Below are 25,210 nucleotides of genomic sequence, written 5' to 3'. Positions count from 1 at the left end.
TCTAAATTAACCTTGGATGCCAGATGCAATACAAATAATGCTTAGTGAAGTTCTATATGAATGGGAAAAAATTATTTAAGATTCCATATCAGTTAAAAACGAGCACACACACACACAGCTTGTGAAATCCCTACAAACTATTGGTGGGCTGCCTTTGATGAGGAGATGAGTTCTCTGTGTCACTCAACGTGCTGTGGTGTTTAACTTAATTCACATCAACAATAAATGCAGATACCTTTTTCTTATTGACAGAACCATAACACATAGTTTTGTATTTGACATTATCATTTGTACCCTTTTCAAATTATCAGTTCCAATAGGTGCTACATTCTTTACTGGCTGTATATTTTCCAATTACAGGCAAGAGCAAGGATAAAAAAAAAATATGCTGCTTTAATTGCACATTAATAAAATAAATGCTGTAATGCAAGTTATAATATAATATTAAAGTGTACTGCTTAAATGGATTCAAGTAGACACTGCCAAAATGAGCATCTCATCCTCTGTGGATCTTCCAGTTTTGCTTTAAGTTAGGAATTTATATTTACACAAAGCTCACTGCTGAATGAACAGGCTTGCTATAGTTCCGTGCTACAAATTTCCATCAACATTCAACTTGCCCACATGGATACAACCTATATAAACATATATGTTTTAATATAGGTTTTGATATAGGTTTCTGATACATGTGACATATATAAAATTGGCTGCTTTCCTTTATTATATGTACATATATGCACATATATGTACAAATATATTCACCAATATGTTAGAAATTTTTTTTAAATACAGCGGCAAGACAACATTATTTAAAAGAAATGTAAATTTTTATTTACTTAATCAAATAGTACAAGAAATAAATATAGTACAAGAACAAAATAAAAGAGATTAAACAACAATAAAAGAAAGAAGGAAAAAAAGACAAACCATTGTGTAATTTATCTTTCTTTTCCACTATCTTCATATAAGAAAGAATTGACCATGTAAATGTTTCAGGAAAACGTGTAGACATCATAGCTTTCCATTTCCTTTTACTTATTTGTCATAGTTAAAATCCATTACATGCTAATTACAAGTGATACCAAATTTAAGTGGCACATACATACGTTTTTTGCCCTTTTTTAAGTTAGTTCTTAGTTATTGCCTAGATAATAGAAAATATGACCTAGTCAAGGCATCATGTATGACAGTTGCCAAAGTGAGATATAAACTATATAGGAGACATATCATGTATGAACATAAAGGGCTTATATGTGGATATAAAGAAGCAATACAGGAGACCTATTTGGCCTGTATATGCACATATATGCACCTCAATATTGCCTATATGTGGCATATATACACATATGCAGCATATATATTATCATATATGTACATATTTACTGCGTATAGGTTTCATATATGCACATATATCCTCATAGTTTCTTTCTAAGTGGGTGAACCCAAAGTAAATTTTACTCTACAAATTATCTTCACCGAAGAAAGTCAAATTAGAAAGAAGACTTGAACATTAAATAAGGCATTAATTAACATTATCAATACGGCATACTATGTAATTATTGCTGCTAAAGTGCACATATTAACAACAAACAAAGGTGTAGTTTGATGATGCTGTGACTGAGTGTGGAGTCATGATCATGAGTTGTCATATTTATTACATCCTACAGGACTACTGAAGAAATCGTGTTCATGAATGAGCTTGAATGAGCATGTACAGTATCTACAGTATGTGAAGTAACTTATTTTAATAATATTATGAAGCAGAGTGAAAGACTGAATGCCAAAGTGAAATGAGAGCCCTGGAGCAATTACTGATGACAGACATGTATGACACAGCATAAAAGTAGCGGAGCTTTTATTATGCCATAGTTTATTATCGCTGCTGGTTCTCCCAGTAATGATCACATGGAGAAGATGAAGCGCTGTTTTATCATACCAAATACATTTTAACGTTCTGATGTAATGCTGCTCTGTGCAATCTATAAAAGCCTTTTTACATTTCATAGTGAAAGGGAGAGTACAACAAATATTTTTTTTTCAATCCTATTTGCTGAAATAATAAAAGAATAAAGCCACGGTGGTGTTATCAAGACTTTCAGAAAAAGAAAGAAATACAGTGAGACTGATAACAGTAGCCATAAGAGAGAATAATGTCAAAATTACTCTTAGCCCTAAAGACGCTACATTAGAATCACCTCTCATAAGCGATGATTAATGTTTTGTAATTTGACGCAAAGATGATACAATGCATATACAAATGTTCATACATTTAAAAAAAACTAAATAATTAAAACTTTTAAGAATTTAAGATAGTGATGACCATTAAATGCACCATAACAATTTTATGAAAAGGGTCTGTAAAATGTACAACATATTTCATTGACGCTTTTCTTGTTGTTTCCCAGTTTTCTTTAAAGCCAAACTGGAAATTGAGAGTGTGTGAGGACATTAGCATGACGACACAGGACATTGTCCACATCACTATAGTTAAAATTGGCTATTTATTTGGATTTAAACATTCTTCAAATTTTTGGCATAATTTAAGCACATCAGTCAGCCAAACACATAACACTGTTCTAGTGTTTTTTTGAATATTTTAAAAAGTCTTACATGTTGTGCATTTAAGGACCTGTGCTTGAAAGGATTCAGAACCAACCCATGTCATTACAATGTGGAGCTGACATAGTTTTAAGCTTCTAATAATACACATTAAGGGGCGACACAGTGGCTCAGTGGTCGCCTCACAGCAAGAAGGTCGCTGGTTCAAGTCCCGGCTGGGTCAATTTCTGGCGTTTCTGTGTGGAGTTAGCATGTTCTCCCTTTGTTCGAGTGGGGCTTCAGCTTCCTCCACAGTCCAAAGACATGCGCTATAGGTAAATTGAATAAACTAAATTGGCTACAGTGTATGAGTGTTAATGTGAGAGTGTGTGTTTCCCACTACTGGATTGCAGCTGGAAAGGCATCCACTGCGTAAAACATATGCTAGATAAGGTGGCGGTTCATGCCGCTGTGTGGACCCCTGATTAATAATGGGACTAAGCCGATGAAAAATGAATGTATGAATACACATTAATAATTGTAATATTAACTGCATTTGTTTTCTTCAAAAGTTTTTAAAATGCCTTATTTTATTTGACAAATAAATCAATTAAGTCCCTACAACTTTTTTAAATAGTACATTTTCATTCACAAACGTATATCAAAATGATGAAATCTAAAGATCAACTAAATCAAATTCAAGTGTCTGTGTCAGTGAAGTCAGAAAAAGCTTCATCCCTGACCAAAGCTACGGCTGTCTTAAAGGTCAAATCATGAAAGACTAAATGTTCCTTGATCTTCTGAAATAAAAGTAACACCTGCGCCTCTGCATATCCTTCTGAAGGATCCCATGTGTTAAAAAACGAGTTACTTTTTATCTTAGGTACAGACTGTTTTATTCTGATCCAAACAGTTTGTGCAGTATATCCATTTTATTGATCAATGAAATTCAGCTCTGTAAGGAGACTGCTATTGCTGAGGAAAGAGCATCACATATTACACACATATACATATATATAATTGTTGATGTCTCTTTAATAAAAAAATTGAAAGGGACCAAACTCTAACAAAATAACAATGGTTTAAAATGTCACCTAGTCAATTATATAAACATTTGACATATTTATTATTAATATTACAGTTATATTATTGTCATGCCACCTATTACATTTGTCATTTATCTAGCTGGAGGGCTACAGAGCCATATAATTTATTTATTTTTTGAGCAGGTCTTTTATCTGCACAGTTTCACCTGAGGGAGAATTGGAACATGTGTGAAGGGTGAGTTTGATGTCCTCGCTGGGCAGCCTGTCCGTCAGGCTTCATACAAACAAAAGGGCTTCATCTGTGTTGGCTAAAATTTGTCTTAATAAGAAGAGATACATATAACATTGTAGCGAAGGTTTGGGTTTTAAGCTTTAGGCAGATTTGAATCCTCTCAGTTGCCATGGTGATGATGACTTACTGGGGCACAACTGCTAGATGGCGCCAATATTTCAACACCTATCTACTCATCTCCTGTATGAGTGTCCGCGTGCGTGTGTGACTGTGAGCAAGCGTGTGAGGGAGTTTGTGAGTGTCAGAGAGAGTGTGTGCGCGTGTGAGAAAGCAAACGAGACAGTGAATGAGAGATTTGACGTTAGTCTAAATGAAGTGAGCCTAAAGGAGAAACTCAGCACTCTGTCATGACAGAGATACACAAAGAGAGGGACAGAAAGTGGGTGGATAAGAGGGAGACAGTGGGTACAGAACAGACAGGGAAAGATAGGGACAGACAGCTGGTAGAGGACAAGCAGGGATAGACGGACAGCAGGTAGAGGGCAGACAAACCTTGAGTCAGTCCAACAAACGTTTGTCTCAGGGCTGTGGAGAGAGCTGGCATTTAGGTATTATGCTGTACAGTATGTGGCTAAATCTGTGTGTGTGTGTGTGTTTTAGTTAAAGATCTATAGTATGAATTGTATGAATGGCTGATAAACAAACATAAAATGGATTACTGACAGGCAGAAATTGGAAAGGAAATGTTTAGAATGAGGCTGTCAATGACTACTTTTACATGAACATGAGTAATCGAGTTGTTTGCCTTAATCTGAATAAGACAATATTAGGATTAAGAAGTTTTCATGAGCTTTATGAATGTTCCTTTCATCATCCCATTGTTATAGCACATAATTTGATTAATGTCACTGCTTTACCATGCTATCCACATTTCCTCTGAGATTCGTGTATTTTCGTTTTTTTTCATTTTTAATTTGACGACTTTAGCTGTAGTTTGGCACTTACACTTTAGCATTTCAGGAACATTTCATGCATGCCCTCCATGACAAAATATTGGATGTGAGTGTGAACTGATGGAAGAGTGCTGTATGGGAAAAAAAAACCCTCCATATTTCTTGATGTAGGTGTCTGAGGTCCTTCACTGACTCGGTAGGTGCAGAGTATAGTGTCAAACAGCTGTGTGTATGTAATATCCTGTTGCAAAATGTGGCAAACATTCTACAGGACGGCAATAGTTTGAATAAGGTGTTTACATGTCTGTACTGCACTTCAATAATGCGACTAAAATCAGCATACTCCACATGTCTTAATTCCATTTCGGTTTAGTACAATTACGACCTTAATCGGATTAATTAATCAAAAATGGGTGTTTATATGGTAGACTCTAAATCAGAGCATTGTCTTAATCATATTAAATTATTGGTGTCCATGTAAACATACACAATTTTAACAAAAGCAATAATTTGAAACTTTTAAAGCATTAATTTCTTTAACACAAATTGTTTGTTTGGCAATGTTTGAACCCAACATCTTGCAGTCATTGCAGCCATATCATTGTGTGATGAGGTTACAGTAACACAATGTGTGCTGAATGACAAATTTACTTATAAAAGGTTTCCAAATGGAGGTTTGGATGAAACCAAAGTTGTGTGCTTTTATTGTAGTGATGACATCCTTCCAACAAAGCATTTTTTTGTCTTTATTGGACAGTATGATGACAAGTGAAGTTGGAGAAAGAAAGAAAGAAAGAAAGAAAGAAAGAAAGAAAGAAAGAAAGAAAGAAAGAAAGAAAGAAAGAAAGAAAGAAAAAAGAGGGGGGAAGAGGGGATTGGGAAAGGTCTATGAGCTGGGATTCGAACTCGGGATGCCTGCTGTGCTGATCCACTAACCACTAGCCTGTCTGCGCTGGCAAGCAAAAAGTAACAACTTTGTGCAAATATATATTTTTGCAAATGTGAGCAAAGATGCATAAACCAGTGTAAACCAACTGTGCTTTTCAAAGAACACTGAGTGAAGCCAGCACAAACATTTCAACTACAAAAACCACTGCAAAGCTAACTGATTCCATCACTAGATGGATATCCACAAACTGCAGATACATCAACATTGTGAGGACCGTAACAGGTAACATCAGGGCAAATTATTGATATGAGAATACATTAACTGTACAACACTGAAAAAGCTAATATAAACTTAGCAAAATGCACTTTCATTGCAAATACGGGAAACCATTGGACATCTGTAAGTAACAACATACAGCACACTAGACAAGATCTAGCATCTAGACAAGATAAAATAATAATAATAATAATAATATAAAACATTAATGATAATAATATAACATTTGAGGATTGTTTCGTTAAACTAGAGCAGTTGTTCCCAACCTTTTTCTTTTGCTTTAGACCCCTTTTTTCCCTGGAAAATACTGTAGGGCCCCCCTCCACATTTAATGATATTATCACTCATATAAGTTTGCAGTAAAGAGGACAAAAAAAAAATTTTCAAACAAATGAAATGTTTATTACTATATCTAGATATGTTTGTGTTTATGCACAAATAATATTCTAATGTGAAATACAAAAGCAAAACCTACGTAGGCTATTTGTAACTGAAAAACGTAAATCTTTGGCCTTTAAACTGGCCCTATTTGAAATTCAATAACGAAAATATCAGTATTCACACAGGTGTATAAGGGGAAAAAATAATACAGGCTATTACAGTTTAATACATGTTATTTGTTATGCTTTATCCATCAGTGTGGGGATTGCTGCCTGGAGAATCGGTAAGACTTTTTTGTGAAGGATGAATAACAAATTTGTCAATTTTTTGGTCAGCTAGGATATTCAAATTAACTAAGGCAACATGATCATTCTCCCAATTGTCCACTGCTAAGAAATTGTAAAAATATGAAGCGACCCCCCACAGAGCTCGCTGAGGCCCCCTTGTGGGCCGGGACCCCCCTTTTGGCAACCGCTGAACTAGAGGATCTTGCATTTCTTTATTTCAACACCACACATTAACATTAACATTAAATCATTCAATTTACATTCGCAATTGATCTATATTAATCAAAGGCCGTTTTTGACACAACACAAAAGTTAACTGATTGACAGCTCTAGTTTAGAATGTTTCTAAATTTACAATGGCATGTGGTTAGACATTTCATAAATAAAATAACTCATATGAATTATTAAAGGTTGACTCGAACAAAAACATGATTCATATGTAAAACACCACCACAAGGTCCACCTCTGAACCCATGGATGAAGCTAACCCTCAGGGTGACATGAGCATATTGTAAACAAAACAAAAAAGAAAAAAGAAAAGAAAGTGTAAATGTCATGTGCACCTATAACAATAGTTAAAAAGTTAACTAAACAGAAAGTAAGGAATTGTACGTGAAGTTTGCCATAGCAAGTGCTGATAAAAATATTAAGAGCATTAACCTATGATTCATTGTGCTAAATATAAGTCTGTGGGATCTGAGGAATAATTCAAATTTGTGAATTTTAATTTATTCTTTATAAATGAATGAGAAAATAAATATTGTTGACGTGCTGTCTGAGACAACAAGCTAATTGTTAGCTAAAAGTTACTAATTATTTTTTATTTATTTATATTATATTATTATTTAGTCTGTGGAAGTATGGATGGGCTCTACTTCATGATCACCTATGCACAGGTTGTGGCTCCAAATGGCATCAACGCAAAATGTCAGAGACTATCTTTAGGATCCTTCAGTTTAGTCTATATTTCAGAGGTCACCACAGCAGAATGAACCGCCAACTATTCTACACTATTTTACACAGTGGATGCCATTCCAGCCACAACCCAGTATTGGGAAACACCAATACACACACACACACACACACACACACACACACACACACACACTCAAACAATTTATTTTATTTAAGTCAAACGTGTCTTTAGACTGTGTGAGAAACCAGAGCACCCGGAGGAAACCCAAACATGTAGTGAACATGCAAACTCCATACAGAAATGCCAACTGACCCAGCCAGGACTTGAACCAGCAACCTTCTTGCTGTGAGGCAACAGTGCTAACCACTAAACCACCACAATCTTTTGAAAATATTAGATTTTTTTTTTATAGTGAAAGGAAGTCAAGACATGCCAATCGACCTGTTTAAATTTGTTTATTACGATTATTATTATAATTACTATTGTTTAAAAGTGGTTAAATTCCAGAATTTGCTTAAGGATGTGTCCTAGCATTGAGCTGGGGCCTGTTTTTCTGCCATATTACAGGCAGGGTTGGGTTGAGTGGATTTTGATGGAGACACAAGAGCGGCAGTCGTTTCAGACTGTGTGTGATGCTAGCATGACTGATGTGGTACATAAATCACTCGATGTAATATGCCCCTGCCATCTTGGGAGGGAAACCCACTCCATTCCCCCTACAAATACACACATCCATCACTTGCTCATTCAATATCCCCAAACAGGAAAACAATATACTACCAATGTGTAATTAAAATTCAAGTGTATGCATCATTAATTATGTTAATCATGCGGTCTGATTGTTCAAAATGTGTTCCAGGGTCTTGAGTTGAAAACAATTTCTTGATATAAGATGATAAAAAAACATTACTGTAGCACATGCAGCTCTGAAAGCTGAAAATGTTGATGTTTTATATTTCAATTTCAATGTATTTATAGAGCACAATTAAACACAGTTACGTTGACCAATGTTCTGTACAAAACAGATAAACAATAATAAAATTAAGACAAAACATGGTCAGAAGTAAAAACAACTAAAAAAGTATTAAACACAAACGAAAGTGTTACAAATCACCAGAAGCCAGATCCAATGCAAATAGTTTTAATCTAGATTTAAAAATAGAAAGTGACGGAGCAGTTTCTAATTTTTTAAAATTTCTCTTCAGGGTCATCTAAATAGTACCATTTCAGCTGAAATCAGAAAACTTTTAATGCTTTTTGGTGGTTCTTTGAATAACATTTGTGGGCCTAAAAATGCAAACTTCAACACGTATGAAAGCAAATGTTGTGACATCTTTTGAAAACAGTGATGTAGATGTAAAGTAGATGCAATTGATGTGGTCAGTGTTTATGTGGCAGACTACAGGACTTTTTTGCTGCTCATGATACTGAGAAACATCACCACCTATCGAACTGGCATGTTCAGGCCTGCTTTGATAACGGCATTATCTGTCCAATACATGAAACTTTTAAAAAAGCGCAAAGGAAAAACTATTACATTTTTAGTACAATGCTGTCAAATAAACACACTCCAGGGCACAACACTTATGACTAATTTGCAAAAATTGGAAATGTCAATTTGTTTGATCATATAAATACACAAATGAGTCCACTGAAATGGAAACTAATTGCCAACTTGCGAAAACATAAAATGACTACAAATTGTCAAGAGACTTTTGGAATTACTGTAGCTGGCTTGGCTCACACTAGCCATTATGAGGACACCTAGGTGAGACAGATCACATCAAGGCCATGTAAGAAACGTGCAACTATTGCCAAGTACATCCCAACAAGTGCCAGTCAGACCCATAATGCCTTGCTCTCATAGTTGAGCAAAGCTCAAACTGATGAATTAAACATGCAACCTACACTGAGAATTCAGCACCACCTAAACTAGGCCGCTAGCAGGAAGGCCAGCCAAAGACAAACAGAGGAGAAAGAGATGAGGTATGAAGAAGATGGAAAACTTGGTATCATCTACGTAAAAGACTCAAAGTCTCAAGGTCAGACTTGGTGGTAAACCTTCTAAAGGTCATGATCTTCACCTGCACTCCTTGTGCTGTTGCTCTCTGAATTTACAATACCGAAAACACCGCACTCAGTCTCTGCTGCAAAAACAACACAAGACACAAGCAGAAAATCAACTGTGGGCCAACATTTTGTTCTCTTTCTCTCTATCATTTAGGGTGCTGGTTAATATCCTGAGCGAGGCAGTGCGCTGTACGACTGAGGGTTTAAAAGAGACAGCAGTCTTCAGGGAGCTGATCTGATATTCACTCAGAGCAAACGCATCAGGCCTGGCCTACATACACAACCATACTCACACTTCCACCCACATTTTAGAGGAGAAAAAAAAAAGAAAATCCTCTTAACTCTTTCACAACTTTCACATGTAGTCTCTTTTCTCTTTTAGCACTTATTTCTAGGCAACAACACAATAAATATTAGTCAAAATTAGTATCAAGAGGATAAAAGTTTTAACAACAGTACAAAACAAAGTTTTTAGAGTGACGCCATAGAAGAACCATTTTTAGTTCCCTAAAACAACGTTTCAGTAAAGATTTTTTAAAAGAACCATGCTTCAGTGGTTCATGCAACAGTACAAAACTATGAACCAAAATTGTGTTAGACATAAAACTGTCCTAAATTTAATTTTAAAGTCAATAAGGTGAAAATGTGACCTATAATATGGTTTTCTTGATAATAATTGTTCCATGAAAAACTTTCAACATTTATGGAAGCTTTCCATTCCACAAATGTTATTTATATGCTTTAAAAAGTGTATATAGATCTGTAATAACATATTACTTATACAAAGAAAGCATGGTTCTTTTAAAAACTACTGAAACGTTGTTTGGAAAACTAAAAATGGTTCCTCTATGGCATCACTCTATAAACTTTCTTTTAATGCCTAATGTGTTATGTGTTTCTTTCTGTTACACATGTTTTGTTTAAACAAGTCAAAACTTCATCATGAACCCTGAAACCTATTTATTCATTGACTTTCTTTTCAGCTTAGTCTCTTTATTAATCTGGGGTCGCCACAGCGGAATGAACCGCCAACTTATCCAGCATATGTTTTATGCAGCGGATGCCCTTCCAGCTGCAACCCATCACTTGGAAACATCCATACACACTCATTCACACTCCTACACTACGGACAATTTAGCTTACCCAATTCACCTATAGCGCATGTCTTTGCATTTGTGGAAGAAACCAGAGCACCCGGAAAAAACCCACGCAAACACGGGGAGAACATGCACCCTGAAATTTATAGTGAAACCAAAATCAAAAGGTTTGCTTGCTAAGCTTTTCCCTCCAAATATTTTGTTTTCAAAAGTGAGTTTGTTTTTAAAAAAATATTGCGTCATACAGTTCTCAGTATATGTAAGTACACCCCATTTTGAAAATGAATATTTTTATCCATTTCTCAGTGAATATAGGCAATGTATTTTGGTGCATTTAAACAAAACAGATATATTTATTAAAAGAATATTTTAGTCACCAAACATATTTAAAATTGAAAGATATACAATTAAACTCAAGCAAAATATTGCAAAAAAAAAAAATTACAACCTACAAAATTTCAACTATTTTTTTTTTCTTCTCTTGGTTGTTCCTTTCATAAATTTCTTTTTTTTTTAAATAGATTTGTGAGGGGTGTACTCGTATATTCTGAACACTGTATAAAGGACATTGTATAGCTACAGTAAATAAAAAATAAGAGTTCATAGGAATACTGTTTATATCATATGCATATGTACTAATAAAATACACAAAAAACTGTGGGCCTGTAACAAATGATTAAAATACAAATAAATAAATGTATTTCCATTAGTATAATGAACATTGCACTTAATTAAAGCAAATTCTACAGTATTACCAATGTGCAAGTCAACAGGTTTGCATTTATAAGCTATAAAGATCACAGAAATTACTTGTTAAGATGATTGGCAGTAAAATAAGACCATCTATTTAACTACTGTTAAATCCCTCATTATGCAGAGGAACAACGTGATGTTGTCAGTTTACTTCTTACTTGAAGAGGAAACAACAGATGTAGCTTGGTCTTTTTTACTGACAGGTCAAAGAACTACCTAATGCACCCACTCTGCTTACTTAAAGAAAACATTATGCCATTACTTATGAGAAATAAGACATGAATCACAGTATTTTTATTGCTATTCATTTATAGCAATCAAACCACAACTAAGACTAATTATTCAGGAAAATGTTGTCCTGACTGTAAGTCTATGGTATGTGGCTTGTAAAACATGGATCGTCATAACTTTAACATGATGTCTGGTCACCTTTGGGAAAACACCCAGGAAACCATACAGAAACAAGCTCAAAACACATGAGCAACAGATTAGCAATCGCAATATAGCATGGCTAAATGTTTTGTTCATAAAATGCAAAAACCTAGTTTCCTGTTGTTTTGTATCACCCAGTAAACCATCTAAACTTTTGACTGTATGACACATTTTCTACTTCATCTAGCAAAGCAAATAAACAAGAAATTTTCATCAATACACATATGGAAATGACTAAGAGCACAAGCCACTGCAAAACATTTAACTCAAAGTAGACAAATGTTTCAATCTCAAAAGACATGTAAAAAAATTTTTTAAGATTAAAAACAATTCTTCACATATGGAAACTGTTATAGCAATGAAATATGAGGATGATGAACTGACGGTGATAATTGTGGCCAGTCACAACTTGTTAAGCACAGTCCAGACCTTTCCATGCACATTTGGCCATGGCTGACACACGCTCCTGCAGTTTTTGCTAGAGGAGTGCACTTCAGAGGACTGAGAGATGGTGATTAGACTCCCGTGTCGTGACCCGCTGCTGACTCACATGTTAACAGGGGGCTTTGGTTCTTTCCCATAATGCTGAGGGTGCCTGCGGTGCCAATGTGTCACAAGCAGCTGTTTTGTGCTTTATTAACATATATACGCATTTATTCATGTGGCCTGTCATTCTTCCATTTATATACTACTCCATCCATTCATGCATCCTAATTGTTCTGGATGTGACACTGAGCACTTAGGTTGAGAGAAAAGAACCAAAAACACACACATACACACACAAACAAAAAGGTTTTATGAGCTGAGTTAAGTTTACACACATTAAACATACAGGGAAGAAAAAGGTCTTTGCATGCATATGTTTGTGAGTATGTGAGTTAGCAAATGCATAAGGAGTACAAGGATTTAAAAAAGTCACTAACCCTAAGAATTCAGCTTTGTCATAAAATCTTTCCTGCACTATTTGTGCAATCATAACCTAAATCATGTTTGGTTTTAACTTTCCTAAATTGTAAGTCACCATGTACAAATGCATCTTCCAAATGACTAAATCCAAAACCAAATTTTCTACAAATCAGCATTTATTTGTAAAAGCATTTCTTTCTTTAATGCATTCTTAATAATAAATGTCCCTAAAAAAAGGTTCACCAAGCAACTACCCATACAATCTGAACAGCGACCAACAACACCCTATTATAAATTCCATCATAGTGGCCAAATATTAGCAAACTAGCAGCCGCTACTAAACCTAGCATCATGACAACAGCAATTCCTTCTTTAAAAAATTTGCCCCCTTCTGTGAAAACCAGCTAAAGTCTTATTTTTGTGATTTGCTTTCTGTGGTATAAACACAAACAGTATTCTACCAAATGTAAAGAATATTCTGTGAAAATATAACCTTGATATCTTTACTTTGACCATGTCAAAGATTTGCTTATGATTAGAATCAAAAAATCATCTTTTTGAGAAAATCCAACTTATATATATACATATATAAATCAAATTAAAAGCTGAGATTCTCCCATTTTCATTGATATGGGACACATTTATTGGAATATTTCGGCGTCAGTGGTTGGGGGCACTACCATAGAAGGGAAGGGAGTGGGCATGGCTGACAAAGCAGGAGAAAAAGAAGAGGCAAGCAACTGTCAATTGACTCACCATTCATTAATTTTTCGTTCGGCTTAGTCCTTTTATTCATCTTTTGCAGCATATGTTTTACATGAATTCCCTTCCAACTGCAACCCAGTAGTGGAACACACCAATACGCTCTCACATGCACACAAAAACACTACGGCCAATTTAGTTTATTCAGTTCACCTATAGCGCATGTCTTTGGATTGTGGGAGAAAAAATGCAGCACATGGAGGGAACCCACGCCAACACGGGGAGAACATGCAAACTCCACACAGAAATGCAAACTGACCCAGCCGGGCTCAAACCAGCGACCTTGTTGCTGTGAGGCTACAGTGTTAACCACTGAGCCACCATGTAGCCCCTTTGACTAACCAGTTAAAAAAAAAAAATCAGATACATCAGAAGATGCATGATTTTATACTTGGCAAAGTTAAAATGCAATGAAAAAAACAGTCTACAGCTACATAATATTTTTTAATATCAATATAAAGATCATCATGATTATATAAACATTATAAATGTGTTTATAATTTACAAATATTTTAAAATAATTATGCGCACACACAGAAGGTAATCGTATGCAGCCCAGAATTACATGCCCACAAAGGGCACTCATAATAAAGGTGGACAGTGACACTTTTAGTGAAGGGAGTACACAGGGGTCTGCTGAGGTAGAGGACTTCACTTCATGTGAATCCCTGGGTCTAAATACAGACAAGGTGGATAGTGGTGCAGCAGGTCCCTTGCCCTATTTATTCAAATTTATAGACCTGCCGGAAATCTGTAAGATTTTAAACATGGGCGAACGAGGCAGAACGGATGGACGATGTGTCAGAAAGCTATTGAACTGATAAATGACGAAGTCCACCATTCTCCAATTCTTGTAGCTAGCCTATCCCAACAAAAATGCTTTCTACACATAAACAGCTTGGCCGTATCAGTAACTGATGGCCGACCAACCGCCTATTGCAAAAACTCATACACGACAGAAACACCTACAATCCTTCATAAATGCATGCGTGCCGAGTGCTGTCTCACAGCTTGGCAGATCTGTCATCTGAAAGCACGTGCTGTCATGAATAATTAAGAAGCAAGGTCTTCTCACAAGATAAAAAAAATCTCAAGCAGTGAATACTAATGAGACACCAATACATCATCACATCAGTGCTACGTCACCAATTTTGATCATACCCCAATGTTGATTTTAAATACGGAAGATAACATTACCACCACACAAAAGCTTAAAAATAGTTAAGTTTTCTCACAATAAAAGCTAATAGGTGCTAACGTTGTCTTCGTTGATACTCAACACACTGTTAAAATCTCAAACAAATAGTGAAGGCTTTCATCAACCTTTAAAGCAAGTTCTTGAGATTTTAGCAATGAAGCAGAAAAATCTCCATATAAAGTGCAATCCAGCTAAAGTCACAAGCATGCACTCTATTCTAGGGACAGACTTGACATTCGTGCTTCTGAAGAGACATTAAATTATAATTTTAGGCTGTTTGACGTCTCTAATGGAAGAAAAGAAATGCATTAACAGAATTATATGAGAATCAGGAGGTGTTTCTGTACCGAAAAGGTGATTGTTTAGAAAAAGGAAAGGAAGCAAACCTTTGATATTTCTTAATCAAAATTATAAGACTAGTGTTGATAAAATAATCATTTCTGTCTTTAGCATACTATAATAATAAATATAGCACTGTTATCTCAAAACCTTGATATTTACTCTATCAATAAACAGACAAACTGTATATTTGTCATTTTTATGGCTATACAATTTTGATGCTTTTTCTCTAAGATTAATTAAATTAAATCATATTTGGAAATGTATAGTCGATATATGGCAGATAATTTACACAAACGTACTTATACTTAGAAACACCCTTAAAAGGAATTTAATTGGTATTCATGTAAGCTACATTTTTAATTTGCAGTGTATATGTTGGAATCATTTTCACAGTGAAATACTCACAACTCACTACTCGAGTACTTTTAGAACTGATTTGTACTCTGTTTTGAGTAGTATGAACAGACTTGTACTGCATTTTTGGCAAGCAGAGGTACGATTTTCAGTACTCTTTCCACCACTGACTACATATAGTGAATAGGAACCACAATCAACTTTGATCTTTTTTTACTCAAACTAAGACTAGTGTTGATAAAATAGGTAATGTCTGTGTTTATCATGCTGTAACAGTAAATATAGCATTGTTATCTCAAAACTGTTATCTAGATAATCTTAATCTATCATAAATAGCAATAAACAGAAGTTTTTGTCATTTTTATGGCTATCCAACTTTAAGGCTCTTTTTCTTGGAAATGGTTTATGTGACATTAGATAGGGTCAAAATTATTAACACAGTTTTCATTTGCACCGTTTTCAGAAATACTAGCATTAGAAATTTCTAAAGAAGAATCTAAAATCAACTATGTTTTACTCATTTTAATAAAATCTTTTCCATACCAGCAAGGACAACACCGCACATAGTAGAAGCGAATCACTATCACTGCTGTGCATTTAACCTCAGGTTGATAAAGAGGGAGTGCCTAAGCAACAAGTGTACCATGAGTCACTTTGGATAAAAGCATCTGCTAAATGACTACTTACAGTGTTCAGCATGTGATTACCAACATATTAAAGTAACATGCCACAATCAATTTAATACTGTAAACATATGAAAGCAGACTCGCTAGAAGCACGGTGTAGCACTGATGTAAAGCAGAAGCGAGAGAAGATGATTTATGCTCAACATGCGTGTTTTCACAGACAGCTAATAAGTCCTGAGTGTTGCTGAGGCCAAACGCACTTGTGTGATTGTTCTGTTATGGAACCTAATGTGTCCCACAATCCCACAGTGACCAGCACCAACTGTTCTGCAGATTGAGAAGTCTCGCTGGCAATGTGGCCTCATTAACTGGGATTCCTAAGACACTTTGGCATATTTCTACACATCCCAAATGATGTTTCAAAAGTGAATACGAAATTAAGCTGAGAAACTGAGAGAGGGGAAACAAGTAGCTTTTTGGGAAGGTTCACTTTCACAAGCTGTTTTAGAGTCAAGAAACAAACTCTAAACAAGCTTCTTTTTGACCTTTATTTGTTCAAAATTGGGTCCCACCAGTTCATTCTTCCATTTTTTTAAGTTTGATTCTGGGATGAAAAGTAACGATCACCTCACAACAAGAAAGTCACTGGTTCAAGGCTTGGCTGGATCAGTTGGCATTTCTGTTTGAAGCTTGCATGTTCTCCCCGTGTTTGTGTGAGTCTCCCCCGGGTGCTCCTCAAGTAAAAAATACGTGGTATAGGTGAATTGGGAATACTAAATTGTCCGTAGTGTATGTGTGTGAATGAGTGTGCATGGATGTTTCCCAGTAATGGGTTGCAGCTGGAAGGGCATCCGCAGCGTAAAACATATGTTGGATAAGTTTGTGGTTCATTCCACTGTTGCGACCCTGGATTAATAAAGGGACTAAGCCAGAAAGAAAATGAATATTTAAAAAAGGTACTTTTACTTTAATGAGTATATTTTTGTGCTGTATCAGTAATTTTTGGCCACTGTTTTCCTTCATCCTGTACTCACTCATTTATGTTTTTTAAATTTTTGTCTACAGCGATAGGCTAAGCAGAAAAAATTAACCCGAGATTCCTGTTCAATCAAATAATGCATGGAAAAAATACATCAAGACACAGATACTTTATAAATGCAGAAAACAGTGTACAGTGTGGAGGCATTAGAAGTGTCTAATATTTACACGCAATGCCCAAGAGTTTAGACTTGATTTATGTCAGCTTCTTAGGTTCATATATTAATTTAAGGTGTTCTCACATTAAATTCATCTCACTTTTAAAAGGTATAGTCCATGTATGGCAAATAATTTATACTAACTTACGTACTTATAGTTAGAAACACACTTAAAGTAAAATTTCTGCCATGAAACTCTACGCGCACGCTGGCAGATAGGTCAGCTAATCTGCTCCTGCATCATTAACTACATGGCACAGGAGATTGGTTGCTGTCACCTCGACAGCCAACGAGCTTGCTCCTCATCAGTTTAAATGCTCTGCGTCATTTTACCCTGTGACATGTTTGTGGGGACCCTCCTCCACCCCAGCTCCACCTGTGTTTCAATCTGCTACAAGGGGTTACACGTGTATAATGCTTCCAGCAGCAGCATGTTATATTCTGAGACGGCATGTCTGTGTATTAACTGGCAGTAGCAGGTCTCGGTACTTGCTCTGCCACAATAATCAAAGCAGCAGCAGCTGCAGTGTAGCAGATCTATACCACCAAGACCAAATACTGTATACTGTACATACTATACATCACTGTACAATATACTGTACATCAACATTGCCATATACATATTCATTTCCATACTTAATCCTGAAACTGTTCATGACAGAGATGGCATTGATGTATGCTACATTTTTAATTTGCAGAGTATTTCAATCACTTTTCTTCGGCTTAGTCCCTTTATTCACCACGGGTCGCCACAGCGGAATGAACCACCAACTTATCCAGCATATGCTTTACACAGCGGATGCCCTTCCAGCTGCAACCCAGTACTGGAAAATATTTGCAGGGCATAAGGTGGAATAATTTTCACAGTGAAACACTCACAACTCACTACTCTAGTACTTTTAGAAAGGCTACTTTTCACACTGTTTTGAGTAGTATGAACAGACAGTTGCACTGTATTTTTGACTAAGCAATAGTACTTTTACGTGAGTATAATTTTCAGTACTCTTTCCACCACTGACAACATGGTAAATAGGAACCAAAATCAACTGTGTTGAAAAGTCTTTGTTCTGTTGTTACATGGAGTCAAATGAGGAGAGCAAGAAACTGGAGACTGGATCTCTGTGTGACGGCAGACACTCTAAGCCGCAGCCATGGAAATAAACAAACTGACAACTTTCTCGACTTCACCTTGCTTGCGAAGGATTTATGTTGATGCAAGTTTGTCTGCTTTAAATATTCATTACGTAAACATTAAACAGCACTTAGAACAAACAACATTAACAATCGTATTCCAGGAATCTAACAACCTGGGTACACTAGCGTGGGACTTTAGTGACCTGATTGTGTTTGACAGTGACACCGAAGCAAGAAACGCTCGATCATTCTGCACAGCCTTGGGGATGAAGGAAAAGTCCAGGACACAGCGCCTGTCAGACAGAGTCATTCGAGATGGCGTCCTGAAGCCTTGTCAGACATTTTGAGATCTATCATAAACATATTCATTTAGCTAATGATGTGAATTACCTGTCATATGAACCTGGCACAAAGCGTAAGAAGGTAAAAAGGCAGATAATGTCACCCTCATTACCAATGAGCATCTAAATCAATGAGCATCAAGGGAACCAACAACCTTCAACAGAGAAAAGGAGCGAAAAGGAAAGAAATGCACATACAGTAGTTGTGCTTGAAAAGACAAGGACTTTCTGTTATGCCCTTTCCTGCTACACTGGAATTATTTTCTATAATAAGCCTGGAGTGACATCATATTAGGGACTGTGATGTCACTATATCACAGCACAGCCGTGTGACGTGCATTTTTGCCCTAAATAAAAGCATTGTACTGCTAAATAAAAACGTGTACGCTCGAGAGTCTCAGTAACTGCTTGTTCTGACACAGACATTCAAGCACTTCGTGAGTCATATTTAACATTCCAGAAAGTGATGGTGTCTCATAGTGCACAAAACATGCTTTCCATCTTCCTGTCGTTTGAGTGTTTGTGCAGCAGAAGAGGTTCATGTTTGGCTGTGATACGGTCGCTCTGCTCTGGACCTGTGATTGACTGAGGCAGTGTTTACCTGAAAGAGAGCCCTCGTCAGCAGCGGTAGACGACAACACAACACAAACATGAACATCTGCTGGGCTACAGAATTCAACAGACATCTTGCACTTTTAGGACACAAACGTACAGGCTACTAATGGATGGCCAAATCATTGGGCTGGATGATGCTAAAAGTGTAAATGTGCTCTTCTCTAACTGTGTTTTAGTTGTACAAATAGTACCAGTGTAAATGGATTTCATACTGACACCTGTTGGTCTGAATGCACAAAGACTCCATGCACACCTAGTTCGGTTCAAAGTTGTTGTTTTTTCCATGTCTTATATTAAATGAATTATTGCATTTTCCTTTTCTAAAATAATTATGTTATGTGGATGCTTGTTCTTTTAAACTCTTTATGGTCTACAGTATCTGTGTGCACATTTATTTTTGATTTGCTAAATGTCTGTAAGTGCTACAGTACAGAACATCCATTCATTTACCCTTCTGCTTAGTTCTTTTATTCATCAGGCATCACCACAGCGGAATGAACTGCCAACTTATCCAGCATTTGTTTTACACAGCGGATGCCCTTCCAGCAACAAACCAGTACTAGGAAACATCCATACACAGTCATTTACACACAATCACTATGGCCAATTTAGTTTATTCAATTCGCCTGTAGCGCATGTCTTTGGACTGTGGGAGAAACTGAAGCAACTGGAGGAAACCCACGGGAGCACATACAAACTCCACACAGAAATGCCAAATGACCCAGTCAGGACACAAACCAGCGACCTTCTTGCTGTGAGACTACAGTGCTAACCACTGAGCCACCGTGTTACCCCAGTACATAACATATGTAAATAATTCTTATAACCATTAGGTTATAAGTTGTTTCCATGTTCATTAGCTTAGATACCAAAAAGCAAACTAAAAAATGTGCTAATAAATACTGATAGTATGCTGTAATATGGTTGTTTAGATGGCATTCTTAATTGAAACCAATAGGCCATATGCACAGCTTGTGTTTTTTAGCTAAAGATGAACTTCTGGTAAAACTATTTTCTGTTTCATACAGTTCTTTTTACAGCATTGATGGTATAATGTAATTAAAATATATTCAGTTAAAAATACAGAAGCATCCATTTGGTGTTTAAAGCGCAAAAAGAGATGAAAGACCGTTTAAATGCAGGCGTCATCATTAGCAGCAGGCTAGCGCAGAAACTCCTTTGAAAATACTGGGGTAAAATTAATTTCCATATTTTAAAGACATGGCAGGGGAAAATATAATTTAATGCAGTATTTCTTGTTTGGCCTGATCCCCACTTTATATTGTATCTCAATCAGGCAGTGATGATCACTGTTTTTCAAAGAAATCACATATTAAACATAGCGATTTTGTATGGGATGACAATTCACTGGAAGCCCTGAGGCTGGCTGACTGAAATTATAAGTCTGTGTGCAAATAACCTATTATAAGCTTGAAAAAACTGAAACTGTATTATTGTGATTATGTCATTTACTTATTTCAAACCTTTATAACCTTCTTCTCTGTTAGATAAAAAATGAAAATAAATGAAGATATTTTGTAGAAAGGTGGAAATCTTTAACCACAAACTATAATAGTTGCTTACTTGTTTATCCTACAATGGAAGTCAGTGTTTACAGGTATCCAGCTTTCTTCAAATTATATATTTTTATGTGTGTGTCCAGCAGAATAAAGAAGCTCACAAAGATTTGAAACTACTTAATTGGAACCTATTTTACCCCTTTTCAAGATTTAAGATGAGTCTTTTGTGTCTCCAGAATGTGTCTGAAAAGTTTCAGCTCAAAACACCCATCAGATTATTTATTATACCCTTCAGTATATTGGATTTTCTGCTCTGAATAATTTGTGGCTGTTTTTGTTGCCTTCAATGCTAGTTCTCCCTGGCCATTATTCCCACATGCCTGTTGGAGTGTGCCTCAATCTCCACCTTGGCTGCCTCAGATAAACAGCACAGTGACAGACATGAAGAAAGCAGATCTCATCATGTAACGTTTGTGAGAAATACTATAAGAACTTTCCCAATGATTATTTGATGTATTTGTTGTAGAGTTAATTTAAGCCTTTCTGCAACGATGAGTCACACACAATGATGTCACAAAGTTCACGCACACACACACACACACAGACACACACACACATACAAATACACACGCATATGTTATAGAAGTTAATAACTACAGCTGTATGGATATCCGTTGTGCTAATGTACAAAATAAACCTGATTTAACGTCCACAAACCGGGATTGAAGCCTCTTCTTTTCTAATTGTACTGACACACGGCTGTGGTGATAAAGACTGTAAAATTGCTGTAATTCTTTACAAACATGCACTGTTTTAAAAACGTTTTAAACTTGTAAAGCTCAGTCCTGATCACATTTGATGATGATTGATGATCACAGATAGCTGAACAGATTTTTTAATCCCAGTTGCTTTGCGCACATCCTGTCTGGTTGATATGATTATACAGGTTACTATGGAAACCTGTTAATACGTGGCTGTCAATCAATTTAGTGGGCGGGAAATGGGAGGGATGGGATCCTATTTTAACATCAGGTAATTAAAAATAGACCTATTGTCTTTATATCACCCCAATATGGCTGTGGACTTACTATACCTGTCCAAACAGCTTACGAAAAAAAGATTTTCATCATAGCTGCCCTTTAACTATGGTATACAAATAGTATGTTTTTTACTTTTAGTATATTTTTGGATAATCCTTCCCTTTAAAAAGTGGCTTGTATGACAAAGATTGTCATTGCAGGCCATGTGATGGAAGAGGGGGGCAGGGGGTTAGAGAATACTTTTGAATATTCATCAAAAGACTTTAAAAATCTCATTAGCAAACAATTATTAATTTAATAAGTGCATCTTAAAGAAACTGACAGGTGAGCTGTGCACAGCTGTGATGTTTCAAAATCCAGAGGAAAGTTGTAAGATTTAACTCTAAACAGAACAAAAAGACATGTGGATCAAAGATACGCGTTTACTGTCATATAGCTGCCAAAACAAAGCATCTAAAATTAGTTTTTCTTTCCTTTTAACTGTGTCCTTCTTGTGCGTCTATTTTTAACCAGCAAAGAGTTTATGCCAGTTTACTCTCTCAATCAAACGGGCTTTGAAAAAGCACCGCTGTCCCTCACAGACAGCGCTAAAGAAACATCATTATTTCGGCTGTCATATTTGGCTGGCTTTATGCATGACAGATGTGCAATAGGCCTGAGGGGGCGGGGCTACATTATTGACAGCAATTTACAGGCTTTGCTCGGATGCGTTTGTTCACTCAGGTGCGGCAGGTGCGCGCGCGGGGAGCGGGCTTATCGCGAGCCGCGCTGTTGCTATGGGTCGGCAGCTCCGTTGCCACGGCGCCAACAGGCGACGGCTAGAGGCCCTGGATAGAGGGGGATCTTGTGATGGGAAAAGACGCTTTTCTCGAGCATTAAAGGCGCGCAACCTGTGGAGACTGCTGCGCCACACCAGCTGTTTGATAAGCAGGGGATTCAACAGATGCACAGGAGAATAACGGGGCATGACTGACGGTGCTTCATTTCACCATTTGAGATGCTCAGGACAGAATAATCACTGTGTGAACTGATGCGCCGATGACACCACCCCGGGTTCATTTGAGCTGCTGGACTGTGATCAATGCGGTCTGGGCCGCACAAAATGATTAAAAGGCCATTTTAAGGCTGAAGCAGCTGACAGGTTAATCGATTGACATCTGCGCGTCCGTGACCAAATGATCTATATACATGATCAAGCTGTGGCGTGTCCATAAACAGCCGATCGAGCAGCAAGCCAACAAGTTCATCAACTACATATATGCATTTTCCTCCAAAATAATGAGTGGTTTTGTTTCATGACATTTGTTGATCTTCCTCCAAAGGCGATTTCAGTGCGCATAGTGTGTTTAAAAATGGAAGGGTTCGGGTACACCCCCGCGTCATGCCCATGATAATGCCAACACACTCATCATACAGCCCTCAACGCATCCATATGGCACACACACATAGTTTCCAAACAGAGCGAAGACAAATAAAGAAATTACCTTGATGGTTTTCAAGGGTGTCCTCCGGTATGTACATGTTTTTGCTTTCATTTACCATATATGTGGTCCAGCTTTATCCGAAGGTGAATGAAGAAAAGGTTGTAAAAAAGGCAAGGGGGAGAAAAAACAACCCAGGGGAAAGAAATGAAAGAAAAGGGGGGAAGAAAAAAAATGAAAAACGCAAAGCGTAAGATATTCCTCCTCTTGCGGCTTAGTTAATATTACCTGATCCCCATTATGGAGCTAAAGATCAGGAAAGGATAATCGCAGGAGCCACCTAAGAAAACGAACCAGTGCATCTTTGGAACATCCGGGCCCTACCTAAGGAAACATGATAGCAGTGCCGCTGGCTGATAATCGATAATCAAATCGGCGCGATTCGCTCGCAAACTGATCGAAAAGGATGCTGCAACAGCCAGAAGAAGAAGAAAAAAAGCGGGCGTAGTTTCAGAGACCGTTTCAGAAAGCGCAGCAAAAGGTAAAAGGTGTGTATATTCCAGATCTCACGGGCTTCAATCTTCACATATGATCGATTCCATCTGAGATGTCCCACAACAGGCGTAGTTTGCGTCGCGCCTCGTTAGGAAATAGAGTGCAGAATCGGCCGCGTCCAGTCCATATTGGAGAGAAAGGGGAGTAGTCAGTCTGTGGCCCTGCGGAGAGAGAGCGCACACCACCAGCCTCTCTGCAATGATCTGACGACCAAACCCCCTCCCCTGTAGACTCCCTGACTGCTTCCAGATGTGACTGCGCTAGAAAGGAGAATAAATCCTCCACGCTTTTCCACACGGGCTGTATCTCTTGAGGGAGAGAGAGCAAACTTGGGAAGATCGAGGCAAGTCAGCTCCAATACAGTGAGGAGATTTGAGTTCTTTTACAGTCCGGAATTGTTGCAGAAGATGATTTGCACCACAACCAATCTGGCATAAATACGCTCACAGTCATGGCTCTGAGCACCATGTTTAGACATTATTATCCACTTCCTGCTGGCATGCCACTTCTGAGGTGAATGCTGAGTCCCCCAGCAGCAGGTGTCAGGATGATTTTTCCCTTCAGCTAAGGTTTAACCGACCTGATCTTCCCATGGCAGGACACACTGTATCCTGAGGACTGGCAGGCTCTGATAAAAGGGGACGACTGGGGCCTGGGAATTTCTGCAAGATGACGGAGAATCTTTCATCAGCAAACGGTCTAGTCTGAATTTAGCAGGCCCTTCCTCGGTCCCTCCCTCCGGCCATGAGAAAACTTCACATGTCCCAAGAGACATCCTCTGCCCCCAGATTATCCTTCTCTCTCTCACTCTCGCTCAGAACTGCATATGCTGAATATTCAATCAGTCAGAAGAAGCATGCATGAGGTTGTAAGAGACACACAGAACTGCAGGTTTTCAGATCTTCCTCTGTTTGAACGAAGAACCAACTCTCCCAATTCACAGACCTCCAATCTACGGCCAAGTTCTTTGATTGAATTTTGCTTTGGACAAAAGTTCATCATAGAGGTCAGCGATTTCCCATCAGCATCCCCAAATAATTGATTAACTTTGGTATGTTTATACAAAGCACAGAGGAAATGTTCGCAATGTGTTTCTCGGTGCCACCCTGTAATAAAATGAGTTTCTGGGAACTCAGGGGTCCAAAAAAACATGGTCATCGGTACATAAGGCAAACTGGTTACCGTGCCTCTTCAAAGATTATAAAAATCCTCTTCCAGTGCCACATTTCAAATGTCAAGACGAATCATGTATCTGTCTGCACACTTAATATGATAAAAGCAGTGATTGCTCTGCAGCCACATACAAGATTCCTTTACTAATGCTTTAATT

At 37.2% G+C, this 25,210-nt stretch overlaps 1 protein-coding gene and 1 long non-coding RNA gene across 36 annotated transcripts in view; one reads left to right on the top strand and one right to left on the bottom strand.

The window, feature by feature from the left end:
* Positions 1 to 25,210, bottom strand: part of cacna1c (calcium voltage-gated channel subunit alpha1 C) — a 171,179-nt gene that overhangs the window by 138,648 nt on the left and 7,321 nt on the right. For 9 of the 35 annotated variants that reach the window (XR_015481767.1, XM_087245996.1, XM_087246007.1 and 6 more), the window contains exon 1: positions 23,389 to 24,085. The exons of 25 other annotated variants lie outside the window; for them this stretch is intronic. Coding sequence is in view for 9 of the 10 variants with exons in the window: in XM_087245996.1 (XP_087102122.1) it covers positions 23,389 to 23,446 (58 nt within the window). In the remaining variant the exon portion in view is untranslated. 35 annotated transcript variants of the gene reach the window in all.
* On the top strand, positions 2,039 to 23,403 carry LOC147844708 (uncharacterized). Its single transcript, XR_015483134.1, has 2 exons — positions 2,039 to 2,724; positions 20,142 to 23,403. It is a non-coding gene; the product is annotated as an uncharacterized LOC147844708 (long non-coding RNA).

This window comes from Danio rerio, chromosome 4 (assembly GCF_052040795.2).
Source record: "Danio rerio strain M-AB ecotype USA chromosome 4, GRCz13ab, whole genome shotgun sequence".
In the NCBI taxonomy this organism is placed as follows: Eukaryota; Metazoa; Chordata; class Actinopteri; order Cypriniformes; family Danionidae; genus Danio; species Danio rerio.
Note: the sequence above shows the minus strand (reverse complement) of the source record. Positions and strands in the feature narration are given on the sequence as shown.